This window comes from Aphelocoma coerulescens, chromosome 6 (assembly GCF_041296385.1).
Source record: "Aphelocoma coerulescens isolate FSJ_1873_10779 chromosome 6, UR_Acoe_1.0, whole genome shotgun sequence".
NCBI lineage: Eukaryota > Metazoa > Chordata > Aves > Passeriformes > Corvidae > Aphelocoma > Aphelocoma coerulescens.
This window is the reverse complement of record NC_091020.1, coordinates 26,891,813-26,904,544: the sequence shown is the minus strand read 5'-3', so window position 1 is coordinate 26,904,544 and position 12,732 is coordinate 26,891,813. Positions and strand designations below refer to the sequence as shown.

The 12,732-nt window shown below is 48.3% G+C and overlaps 1 protein-coding gene across 2 annotated transcripts in view; it reads right to left on the bottom strand.

Annotated features, from left to right (window-relative positions):
* MXI1 (MAX interactor 1, dimerization protein) overlaps nucleotides 1-12,732 on the bottom strand; it is a 56,899-nt gene continuing 44,167 nt past the window's right edge. For both annotated transcript variants that reach the window (XM_069019989.1, XM_069019991.1), the window contains exons 4-6: nucleotides 4,430-4,544; nucleotides 3,060-3,231; nucleotides 1-1,896 (exon numbers count right to left, since the gene is read on the bottom strand). In XM_069019989.1, coding sequence (XP_068876090.1) covers nucleotides 1,733-1,896; nucleotides 3,060-3,231; nucleotides 4,430-4,544 — 451 coding nt within the window. In that variant the 3' untranslated portion in view covers nucleotides 1-1,732. The remainder of the gene's footprint in view (nucleotides 1,897-3,059; nucleotides 3,232-4,429; nucleotides 4,545-12,732) is intronic.

Here is a 12,732-nt window from a genome sequence, read left to right as displayed (position 1 = left end):
TTTCAGATACAGAAATGTTTAATGGCGTTAAAGTGCTACTTTAATGGGGACCATATGCTAACATTTAAACACAATTCCACTGCACTGCTAAATATGGTTGTCTTTATTTTTTTACTTTATTTTACCTCTTTTTACCCAACCCTATCTAAAACAATAAAATAAAATCTAAAGGACTGAAATTAACAACCCATTCAAATCAGCAATAAGTTATGAATTTTATAAAGCATTTTTTTCCTCTTTTTTTTCTTAGTAACGAGGGGTAATTAAATTACTTAAGGATATACAAAGTTTCAAACAATGCCATAGGTGAAGACTCTATTAGGGTTTTTAAAACTTGGAAAACAAAATAATCCTGGCCATTAAAAAGACAAAAATAAAAAAGCAAAGCCCTCAAAGTGCAGGTTAGAATGCTTGTCTTGGAGAAAATTAGAAAACATTCGCTATAACAGCTCTTAACAGCACCTGCACAGATAAGATGGCAAGGCCCTTGGGAACAGGACGTGCAGTCAAAACATTACATTAACATGAGAGACGTGCTGAGCTTAACTAGGTTAACTACTGGACTGGAACTTCAGAAGTCAGCAAAGGGAATGATTCTAAAAAGAAAACTGAAGAAACCCCCACCAAATCTGGCCTCTTCCAGCTAGCACAGCCTTCATCCATTGTGTGCATGGCAAAAAAAGCATCTTTGCATTTCATTGGGTCAAGTGCTTCATCAAAACAGAGATCTTTTCATGGCATAAATTCATATAAAAGACATCTAAGGTTTCATATGGACAAGCTCTAAAAAGACGCAACAGACTTGGGGTGTTTTCCCTCCCAACACATTTACAAATGTTTATCAAAAAATCGCTTCAAATAAAAAGGTCATAGTGGCTCAGTATCTGGGCATGACTGTCTGGTGTGTCACCTCTCGAGTGCTGGTTTCGTTCTGCCCTCAGCTGGCCGTGTGCCTGCGAGGGGCACACATCTACCGGGGACCTGCTGGCGCTGGCACAGCCCCAGGCGTGACAGCCCACCCTGTGCTGGTAGATTACAGGTGTGTACCTCACTTTAGCCACGCTTCAGAGGTACTCACTGTTCAAATGATGTCCAACAGAAAGCTGAGTTGAATGGTGTTCTCCCCTGAACATCTCTCTTCACTGCCCCTCTCCCTCTGGGCACAGAATGAGACCTTAATCATTATTGTCATTGTTATTCCTAGGCTATGTAAGCCTTCTTAGATTTCCTAGTACATTATGACAGCATTAGATTGTGATAAATTGTAGGATACAGTCCTTTTAGGACCACAAAAGCTCTTCAGAAGGGCCTAAATTAGGTTGTTCAACCTGAAAGCAGTGTAAGAAATTTTGACATTTCTTAGATCTCATGACAGAAAGAGAGGGATGAGTCTCTAGTATCCTCTTTCAAACAATTTCAAATAAATTCAAAACAAAATGTTTCATCACTAAGGTCTAGATCCAGGTCCCACAGAAACAAACGGATTTCATTGACTTCAAAGGGACTAGTGCTTGATCTAACTTCTTGCCAGCAGAAATTGGGATTGGTAACATGACCAAATGAACAAATATGGGTTTCTGGGGAGGCTTCCTTTTACCCAAAAAGCTTTATATACAGGTCTCTCCAGGCCTAGCTGTCAATATGTCAATTCTGAAAGAGGATACTGGCATCTAGGACCCAGTTTGATCACCCCAGTGAAATCGTTCACCCTGCACTGTTGTCTCACTTGGTTCTAGGAAGCAAATGAGAGCTTGACACTGGCGCTGGAGTAACCCTCGTCACTCCCAATACTCTGCAAGCTGCTGTGATCATCAATGTCACTGATGCTGGTTGTGCTGATATTGTCCACTTCTCCATGGGAGAACTCTGTGCTTTCAACGTCCACTTCAATCTCTTCTAGAAAGGAAAACGAGAGAAATGTACACAGGTTAGCACCACACACCCAACTACCCCCTTCATGCCAGTGAGCTCCTGGGACTCCCCCAACACAGGGAATGAGGCAGCCATCTGGCAGAAAGACTTTCAGTGCTCCCCTTGAATGGGATGGGCTGTGGTCAGGATTTATAAAAAGACTAGATACCAGCTTGAAGTTTTTTGCAGGGATTTGGCAAAGGGGTTTGATTCCTCTACATGCCAGCCACACCGTCAGCATAAGTGAGCCACCCCACACACTGTGCTTGTCCCACTACCTCTGTCTTTGGACCTCTAATATCCCAGTGTTAGAAAAAAAGAAGAAACAGATAAAATTGAGTGCAAGAAAGAAAATGGAGCATGAAGTTACCCCTAAACATGCTACTTGCTTGACACTATATTGCCAAAGCCAGGACCACATACAATTACAATGCATTACCATGGGAATCTGGGTTACTCTCACACATGGTCAGTGGATTTTGGAACAGACATCTTGTTTTTAAGAAAGACTTAAAAAGCAAAGCTCTAATTAACCAGGTATCTTGGTTCCCATACTGTTCAGGAATTTTCCAAAGGATTTTTGCTTTAAACTACAGACTCACACCCAAACTATGCAGCATCTTCTGGTCTGTCAGTAAATATCAAACCATCTATTGTGCCTAATGTTCTCTCCACTGCAGGGATATTTTTAAAAAGGAAGTTATTTTAATTCAGTTAGCCATTCAGATATCTCTAGCTGGTTTTGACTTAAGAGAGGAACTCTAATGGGGGCAAAAAGGTAGGGGGAGTAGGGGTGTAGGTATGTGAAGGATCCAGTCCCATTAATATCTTCTTACATTTTTCTTTTTGTGTTGCTAAGAGATTCAGTAGATCAAAAAGCACAATGGGTATCTCAGCTTTACCATCACTTTCAATGCCACAGAAATCAGCTCAAGTTGACAGCAACAACAATTCTTCCAGACTTAGAACCCATGCAAAATACTAAACTCTCTGTATGTATGTGTGTGTATGTGCTTGTGTGTGAGGTGAATCAGCAACCTAAACATCAAAAGGCCATGAGAAGGAGAAACTGAGAGATAAGAAATGGATGAATGTCATGCTCTCACTTCAGAGTCCTGGCAATTCCATGCTGGTTCAGCAACACCCACCTCGCTCCGAGTCCGAGTGATCCGAGGAAATGGTAGATCCAATGCTGTCCATTCGTATTCGCTCTATCTCCTGAGGACCCTGTAGTTGTTCCAGTCTTCTCTTTAGGAATCTTTGTTCTCGTTCCAGGTTCTCAAGCTGGTGTTGGCTTCTCCTCTCAGCCTCTTCAAGTTTCTGACATGATCAAATATAACTCAATAATTAGTTTCATCCTTTTCTCCTTCCCTCCCACCTCCACTGCCCTCCCACCTGCTTTGCTTAGACCTTCCCAGTCCCAGAAGGATTCAAGCTGCAAGTGCCCCGAACCAAGCTGCCTTGCAGTCTCCAAGCACAATGCCATCTCCCCACATCTTTCCACTTCTCAGATCCTGATAAATCATACCCATCAGTACAAAGAGTCTCTGAGGACTGAGCCTCTCCAGGGGAAACGCTGTGAATTGCAGCAGTTTGTGGGTCATTCCATCCAGGATCGGACACCTGCATTACCACCTCTGCCCACGCAGGGGCCTCAATCCCCCGAACCAAACCACTCCAGGGTTTGTTATGAGCTGCTCCAACATAAAAACGTGCCCTGGGAGTTCTGTGTTCCTTACTGCATGGTTTAGAAGGATTTCTCAGAAACAGTTTTCTATTCAATGAGTGATTTACATAACCTACTACAGATTTCTTTGATCACAGCTGGGAAATCTACCAGGGCACTGTTCTTTGTTTACTACGACAAGCACATTGCATAAGGAGGAGTCATTTCAGGCTAACTCTGTCCCTTTGGCAGCACTTTTCCTCCCTCATCACCCATCTTCCCTCTCTATATGCAGATCTGCAACAAAGTATTTCGGCCTCTCCCAGATACTGACAACGCTGTATTTTCTTTTCACTTCTCACTTTGCCAAAAGTGCAGCTAGAAGAGCTCTGTGCTACCTGGAAGGCTCACACATGGACATCCAGCAAGCCAAACCTGTCTCACACTCTTGTGGTTTGTGCTAATGCTTCGGCAGTGGAAACTCACTAGCACACCAGAAAAAAAGCTGCATTTCCCACCAAAATGCAGTCATTCAACAGTAGGTATGTTTGCCTTTAAAGAGATGCAGCTGTCAACAAACGATCACAGTAGAGAACAAAGTCCTTGCTCTTCAATCATCATTTTTGTAGTTAAGGAGTGCATTATGGACTCTTCCAACAACGTGGCTTGTAGCAATGATAAATGGTTAACCAAGGGGGCAAGGCTTGCTTGCTCTCTTTATTTATTTATTTATTTGTTTATTAGCAGTGTCACCTTTCCTTCAACAGAGCTAGCCCTAGGCAGCAAGGATGAGCAATTGCACTGCACTTCTAAGAGCCCACGCAGAAAGCAGCAGGGAAAAGCAGCTCTTACCTTGATATGTGCTTTGGCTTTGTTGAGCAGCCCAAGCGTGGTGTGCCGGGTGCAGTCTGGTCCGAGCGGTATCAGAACTTTTAAGCGTTCTAGACACAGGCGGAGGTGAGCTCGGCTGCAAGGGGAGAACAGCAGGATCAGAGCCATGCTTTCTGCAAGGGCATGTCATTTCTTTCACTACGGCCCCCCTACAAGGCAGTTTTCAGGTTTCCCTGTTTCCATGCATCACAAGATTCCCCTCAGGTACCAGTACAGACTGCCACTAAACTATTTACACTTCAAATATCAGCTGTTCACCAATACTTGCATTATTGCTAACCTCTGACAGACACTGTTTATTTTGTTGCTGCCTGAACTGATAATCTGACTCATCTGGATGAACTTTGTGGAGGGGCAAAGGCACACAGGAAAATGGTACAAGCATCTCATGGGTTTCCACTCTCTCTGAGCTATTTGCTGTCTGTTTTGCCGAGAAGAACTTTTGTGAAAGCAGTTTTGAATGACTGCTACCCCCTGCATGCTTGTTCATTGCTGGCTCAGGGACATTTGCTATGAACTGACCTGAACACCTTCTTTTTGCGTGAAATTAAGATCATCAATGAGAAAAATGGTCAGTTCAAAACACTGTAACAATCCCTGCTGGCAATTAAAGGAGTGAGAGGGATGGTAGTTCCCAAGAACTGCACTCTTACTCCTTTCTAGGCCCAGGTCTGAAATGCTGCTAGGGGTGCAAGGTCTGCGGGAATGAGAGAACCCAAGACCTTCCCCTGGGCAGACTTCTGACCTTGGCTCACATCTACAAAGACAGCCTCCAGCACAACAGCATTGCTGGTGATATGAACCACTTTCTGCAGAATGTAACAATATGTTCTGGGGTAAATGGTTCAGGCAGCAGCAGCAAAGCATATCATCCTCAGGTTGCAGAGGAAAACTGTTCCCACTGTCTCCTCTGGATCATGTATGCAGAGAGGAACAGCAGATTTATGGAAAACTATCGAGTGTGGGTTGCCTTTATCCCCTCCCTCTCTCTTTCCCAGACATTAATGATTTATGTCCAAAGTTGTCATCCCAATCAATAACACAATGACATCAGCTTTACCATTCACATGCAAGAAATGCCAGCGCAAAAGAGTCCTGAAAGCCTATCCCAGCCCCTGCTCATGCACAAAGAAACTGAATCTTAGCCTGATCCACCTCAATGCAGGGGAAGAAAAAAAAAAGAAAGAAAAAAAAGAGCATGGACAGTTCATTTCCATTTGTTTTTCAAATGCACTATTGCACCCAGTTTGAAAGGGGTGGGGGAGAGGAGTCTGTAATCAGGCAATTATGTCAGTGACAAGCAAGGATGATTAAGGGTGGAAGGGTCAGGGGTTTTGCTGATGAACTGTCAGCACAGGGGAGTGTTCACTGGCCGTGCTGTAGCTGTGAGCTCCTCACAGCTTCTCCCATAAATCTCTTTACGAAGGGTCCATCATTCTGTCTCAATAACAGTCACAGGGCTGCATATGACCAGCAAGGGCCTTGAAGAAAACATGTTTTCCATTAAACATGAATAAATAGAGGGGTGGGGAAAGGGAAATCATAATCCAAAAATCAAACGGAAAGAACAGTAATCACATCAATCTCATCTCTTACTTCTCAGCTTGCTCTAGGGCAAACCCCACTGTCATTAAACCCATATGGCTGACATGTGGGGATTTTTTTCTACCTGGAAGCCAATTTCCAACACAGAGCTTGGTCAGGAGTGTGTACCCACGATGACCCATAGGGCAAACAATGAAAAAGTATAGCTGGTTCACACTGGCACTACAGTTCATGTCATCCCTTGGGAGATTGGACACTGACTTCTTGCACAGAAATGAAGAGGAGCAGGATCTTGTGGCCAAAGACATTCTGGGGTTTGAAACCCATTTTTGGATATGCCACAGACTTCCTGAATGGCCACACTGGCAAGTCACCAAGTCAGAGCTGTCAGAGCACAGCCATCAAGCTGCAGCACAGAGCAGCACGTGTCTCCTCACAGCACAAGTACAGTCTCCAGCCACGCACTCCACCTACGGATCAGCCCAAGTTAAAAACACAGCTCGAGCAGAGCTCAGATCTGGGGGCTCCACCTAACAGCAGACTGCTGCATAGCATCTGCCATGGGCAGGTACCAAAGACCTGGAGGCAGCTCCCAGTCCACTGTGAAAACTGAATTATATGTGTAACAGGAAAAAAAAGTTTGGGGAATCAACATCTAACCAGTGGCAAAGGTATCACAGTCCACTCCTGAATGCAGAGAGAAATGGACAACACACCTGCAGCTTGAGCTTTGGGCTGATTCTCAGCACTGTGTTTTACCAGAAACTGGGAAGGTGTTGCACCAGGAACTGCAATTCCTGGAACCAGTGATCAGCTTCGGACAGGAGCAAGCACTGGCTGGATTGCTGAGACAGCGATCAAAAGGGTGGCACTGATCTGCCACGTCAAAAGCTGGGTTATGTGCAGACTGAACAAGATCAACCCTGTTAAGCATCTGAAAGCTACAGGCAAAGGTCCAGTCATGTAATAAATCCCTGGACACTTGAAAACCTTCCTGTTGTGCCCCAGGACCACAGTAGAGTGAAGGTTACTGCTTGTCCAAGGCTCATGCAGACCATTCTCAGAGAAGCCACTCCTGCCTGTGGCTCTCCTGGCCACTGGCCAAAGACTGTGGCCTGCAGCAGGGGTGATGGCCTGTTCCAGCACACCAGGCATCAGGAGGGGCCACCTGCCCTGGACACAAGTGTGGTATGAGCTGATAAGCTCACAATGGCACATAGCAGGGCTCGAGCTGCAAGCACACTGCAGGGGCAGGTGGTGCTGGCTGAGCCAAGGCAGGTTTGGAAGAGGTTTGACCAAAGCCATCACTTCGGTGCTGCCACTGGATTTTCCCCTACTTTGCACTCCAAGCTGAGCCACACTGGGATACGAAGGAGCAACCAAGCCTGCAAACTGTCCTGGCATGTGAGCATGTTGCTTTCCTTCAGAGAGGTTGAAACTGAACAACTTCCCCAGCTGTTTCACCTCTGCAGCATTCAATACCTTCCTTACCTTTTAATTTTTAAAATCTAACTTGATCACAGTCCCTGACCTCTCTTAACTTCCAACAGCCCCAGTGGACCATGATGGGTTCTTAAACCACAGAGCACACACTACAGGTGTGATACACTGATGGGTGTATCAGAAATAGAACTCCAGAACCCTGGGAGGAGATGGAGTCATTGCTCACAGGACTGGATGTGGCATGGAGGACTATGGTCTAGCTGACAAAGTGGTGATCGGTCAAAGGTTGAAACTCATTGGTCTTGAAAGTCTTTTCCAACCTAAATGATTTTGTGATTCTTTGAAAAGCATCACAGAAGACTTAGCTAAAAGACCATTTCAGAGAGAAAGCAATTTCAAAGCCATTAATCTTTCTTATCAAGTCCTGGAGCTGCCCCTGGGCAGCTGTAATTCCACAGGTCAGGCCATGACGTGAGTGTCTTTTCTCCTTGTTTACCTGGACTCTGTTGCAATGTGGCTTTGACAATGCTGCAGGCTCTTGTATTCAATGAAAATACCAGCATTGTGCAGCCTCCAGACAGAGCCAGACGGCTTTCCATGTAAACCACTGGATTATGCCAATATTTGACGCATCTGCCAATATCTGGAAAAACAAGTCTAAAAGCCCATATTGTTATATAACAGAGAAACAAGGCGGGCATGGTGCAAAGGGCTGCTGCCTCTCGCTGCCTTGATCCTGAGGAAGACAGAGGATGATAGAAGGAGAATTCCAGTTTCAGCAGAGGCCAAAGCTTTTGCATACTAGCTGCAGGAGAGATGGGAGAAGCTAGAGCCCCTCCTCCTGCCTAAGTGGGAGAAAATTAGGCTCTCACAGCAGCATCCTAAGCAGGATGCTTAGGTGCTTGATGTGCTGAAGAAGAAATCTGTGAAGGATTTGAAAGAAGGGGGCTCTCTACCTTCCCAAGGGATCAGCCTGCTCCCCTCTTCCTGCTCAGCTTGATGAGAGGGAAAACTCCTGTTTGAGATTCCCATGTTGGGGGCATCGGGATGGCCAAAAAAAGAGCAAAACACCTGAGAGGTTTCAGAAACCCAGAGCCAAACACAAGCCCTGTCCCAGAGCTGAGTATCACCTTTTATCTTGTTTCACCTGGCCACTCTGGCTAGGACAGAGCCCCTCTGCTGCTTCTGCTTCTTTCCCTGTGTCTCCCCTGGGGCCACGAGACTAGAAGCAAGTTCCTCTGGGATGTGGAAGGCAAGCAGGGCAAGGATGCCCTCTCTTCTCTGCCAGGAGCTGCAATGGGCCAGGAGACTGAAGCAGAAGAAGATGAAAAAGCCCAGCAGCCCCATAGCCCTGCCAGCTGATCCACAACAAGCTGTAGATGGCTGCATGTGGAGGAAGGGAGTGCAGGCCCTTGAAATGGCAGACCCACTGCTGCCCACTGCTTTCCCTTTGTGCCTGTGCAAGAGCTTCTGACTGTACTTGGATTATCTGACTGTATTTGGATTATCTACTTCTACCCCCCAGCTCCCCTCCAAGGTCCTCTGTCCTGAGCCTCTATCAGAGAGGAGCCTGGCTCTTGCTCTGCGCAGCCCCCCCTTGCACTCAGCTCTGCCTGGCTGCAGAGGGCTGTAATTTCACAGCCTGCTCTCCTCTCCAGCTCCCAATGACATCACCCACTCTGATTATATAAAGCACAGGGAGGAAGCCTTTATTTATGCGTGCTTTTTGCTCATAGCTTCAGCTGTCTCAGTGTACAACACACATGCAAATCCCACTGCAGGAACTGGGCTCTCTTTTGCCTGAATCAAAACTGCACTGCAGAAAAAGGCGTGGGTACAAAAAAAGTCCCTGTTTCCTTCCCCCACACCTCTGAGTATATTTTTGAGGAGTCTGGGTGGGAATCAACCTAGCACAACACTCTGCACCACAGCAAGCTGGGCACAAAGCCACCAGCTTCCTCCCTGCCTGGGAAGTCCCCAGAGAGATGAGGAACCTGTGCTGGCAGCTCCAAGCCTTGTGTCTGCTGGTCACAAAGTGGCTACACAGGGGCTCGAAACCTACCCACCTACAAATGCCTGAGGGGGTCCCTGCAAGGGCAAGCCCAGGGCTGTAAGGCCACTGGCAGTTTCCCCTCCTCGGCCCTGGTGGGCTCAGCCAAGCCCCTGAGCACCCCCTGACAAGCAGGCGACCCCCACCACCTGCTCCATCCTCCTCTGGTCAATGCTGCAGAAACGGCTGCAGACATGAGCCATCTCTGAATGTTAACATTGCCAGAGAGACAGCAGCTTCTTTGCTAGAAGTGGTTTGGGATTTGTGTGGGGTTCTTGCCAACTTCCACCATGGGCAGAAGCGATAGAAACTGAGAAAAGAAACTTTCTCTGCTGAGGAGTCAGGCAAACACACGCGCACATTCAGCTCTGGAGCAGCAGGTTTACCAGACTCAGCACTATCCCCTCGTCAGACACTGCTGAGAGACTTTGCTGAATCAAGGCCTGAACATCTGCAAAACACACACATGCACAGACACAGACACACACACAGACACACACACACACTCTCTCTCTTCCCATCTTTCAAAGATCAAGCCTCCCTCCCAGCAGGAAATGACCAACTCGCCTCCAGCAGCAGTTCAAAATGCTGAATTCTTAATTTTGTATGTTGAAAGAAGGGAGCATCTGAGGGAAGAGAAAAGCATTTCCCAGATATTTTTGTACTATGCCTCCAGGTCTATAAGGCTTGAATTCAACAGTGGATTTAAGCATGTGCTCAACATTAGGAATATGCTCAAGTTCCACTGAGGCTAAATCAGACACTTGATCTTTGGGAGATTTAAAAAAAAATAGAACCAAAACAAAAGAAGCACCAAAAGAACCAGAAGAAGGAAAATCCTAACATGGAGAAGGACATTATCATATGTCTCTTCTTCCCTCTAAGCCTTTTCAAAGTTGAATCCAATTTAACCCTGAAATTGGAAACCACCAACTTTGTTTGGATTTCAGAGCCTAACAGATTGCCTAAAAAATTCAGGAGGGATCACTGGTTAAAGAAAGCAATTCCTGGAGAAATGCATGTGACCCCACATCAATAATTCACTGTATGAGAAAGATTTTGAGAAAAAAGTAATGAGAAACACATGCAAAAACCACAGGGCAGGGAAAATATGGTTTCCTTCTAAAACCAATTCACAGGTCAGAGGCTGCTTATCTCCAACAGCCATCACACGACGAGATGTTTTTTCCTTACTCTTGTCCCTGACCCCCAGCCCAGCCCTTTCTGCGAGGTATGTGCCCCCTGCTCTACTGAGCGCTTGTCTCCAGTGAGGGAAGAGGCTTTTGCAAGCACCTGGTTGCGGGCTGGCGGCGGCAGGAGCGGGCTGAGCCCCGCTGCCTGAGCCCCGCTGCCAGAGCCCCGCTGCCTGAGCCCCTCCGCCTGAGCCCCTCTGCCTGAGCCCCGCTGCCTGAGCCCCTCCGCCTGAGCCCCTCCGCCTGAGCCCCTCCGCCTGAGCCCCGCTGCCTGAGCCCCTCTGCCTGAGCCCCGCTGCCTGAGCCCCTCCGCCTGAGCCCCTCCGCCTGAGCCCCTCCGCCTGAGCCCCGCTGCCTGAGCCCCTCCGCCTGAGCCCCTCCGCCTGAGCCCCGCTGCCTGAGCCCCTCCGCCAGAGCCCCTCTGCCTGAGCCCGGCTGCCTGAGCCCGGCTGCCTGAGCCCCGCTGCCTGAGCCCCGCTGCCTGAGCCCCTCTGCCAGAGCCCCGCTGCCTGAGCCCCGCTGCCTGAGCCCCGCCGGCAGAGCCCCGCCGGCAGAGCCCCGCTGCCTGAGCCCGGCTGCCTGAGCCCCGCTGCCTGAGCCCGGCTGCCTGAGCCCGGCTGGCAGAGCCCCGCTGCCTGAGCCCCTCTGCCAGAGCCCCGCTGCCAGAGCCCGGCTGCCTGAGCCCCGCTGCCTGAGCCCCGCTGCCTGAGCCCCTCTGCCTGAGCCCCTCTGCCAGAGCCCCGCTGCCAGAGCCCCGCTGCCTGAGCCCCGCTGCCTGAGCCCGGCTGCCTGAGCCCCGCTGCCTGAGCCCCGCTGCCTGAGCCCCGCTGCCTGAGCCCGGCTGCCTGAGCCCGGCTGCCTGAGCCCCGCTGCCAGAGCCCGGCTGCCTGAGCCCGGCTGCCTGAGCCCCGCTGCCTGAGCCCCGCTGCCTGAGCCCGGCTGCCTGAGCCCCGCTGCCTGAGCCCCGCTGCCTGAGCCCCGCTGCCTGAGCCCCGCCGGCAGAGCCCCTCTGCCTGAGCCCCGCTGCCTGAGCCCCGCTGCCTGAGCCCCGCTGCCTGAGCCCCGCCGGCAGAGCCCCGCTGCCTGCGCTGCAGCGCGTTATGCAACAGCCGCGAGCCCTCCGGCCACGCAGCGACGCTGCGGTGGCGCCGGGCCAGCCTGCAATAAACACGCTCACACCCGCTCACCGCGACTCCACAGGGCACCACAGACACATGTTTCAGAAGGAAATCTGACTCACAAATACACAGCTAAAAGATAATATTCTCCACCTGAGCTGTGAAATCACTCACAACAAGCCCCGCTTTTGGATTTTGAATCGGGTCTCTTCTCATGATTATTTTCCTGCGTTTGCTCCCGGTTGGAAGAGGAGACTTGCTCATCTGGCTGTTTCCAGTCAATTTCTACCGATGGCTCCCTCGCATGTAGGAGTATTTGTATTCCAAATGCTAACAAAATGTGCCATGAAAATTAATTGAAAAAATCCTTCATCTATTTAAATTTTTAAATGTATTTAAATTTAAAATAAACAAAGAAATGAAAATTTAAGACCGGCAATAAAAAAGACCTGACAATATACTATAAATAGGAATTTAAAGGAACAAAAAAGTTCTATGGGCAACATTTTCAGCCTCATCTTAACCATGTCAGGTCTGTCTGCAAAAGTTAGACATGAACATGCACTCAACTGAATTCTCAAGTCAAGGGCAAAGGAAAAACAAACCACAAATTATGAGATCTATGACCTAGCAATGGTAAGAACAATAATAGAAATATTAAAAACACCCCAACCCCAAGGCAATGCAGTTTTTCAAAGTCACACAAATCAATGCACCTCTGCCTGGTGACAACCCATGTACCAGGCAGATAAGGGGTGGCATAGTGCATAAGAAAACAGCAATGTACTGATGACTTCTCAACTGCAGTGTTTTGTCCAAAGGCCACCTCAGCGACAAAACCAAAACCAGATACACTGGGAAAGAGAGCATCTTACCAAACAACTGAAACACTCAGGAAAAAATGGCCAGTTTTGG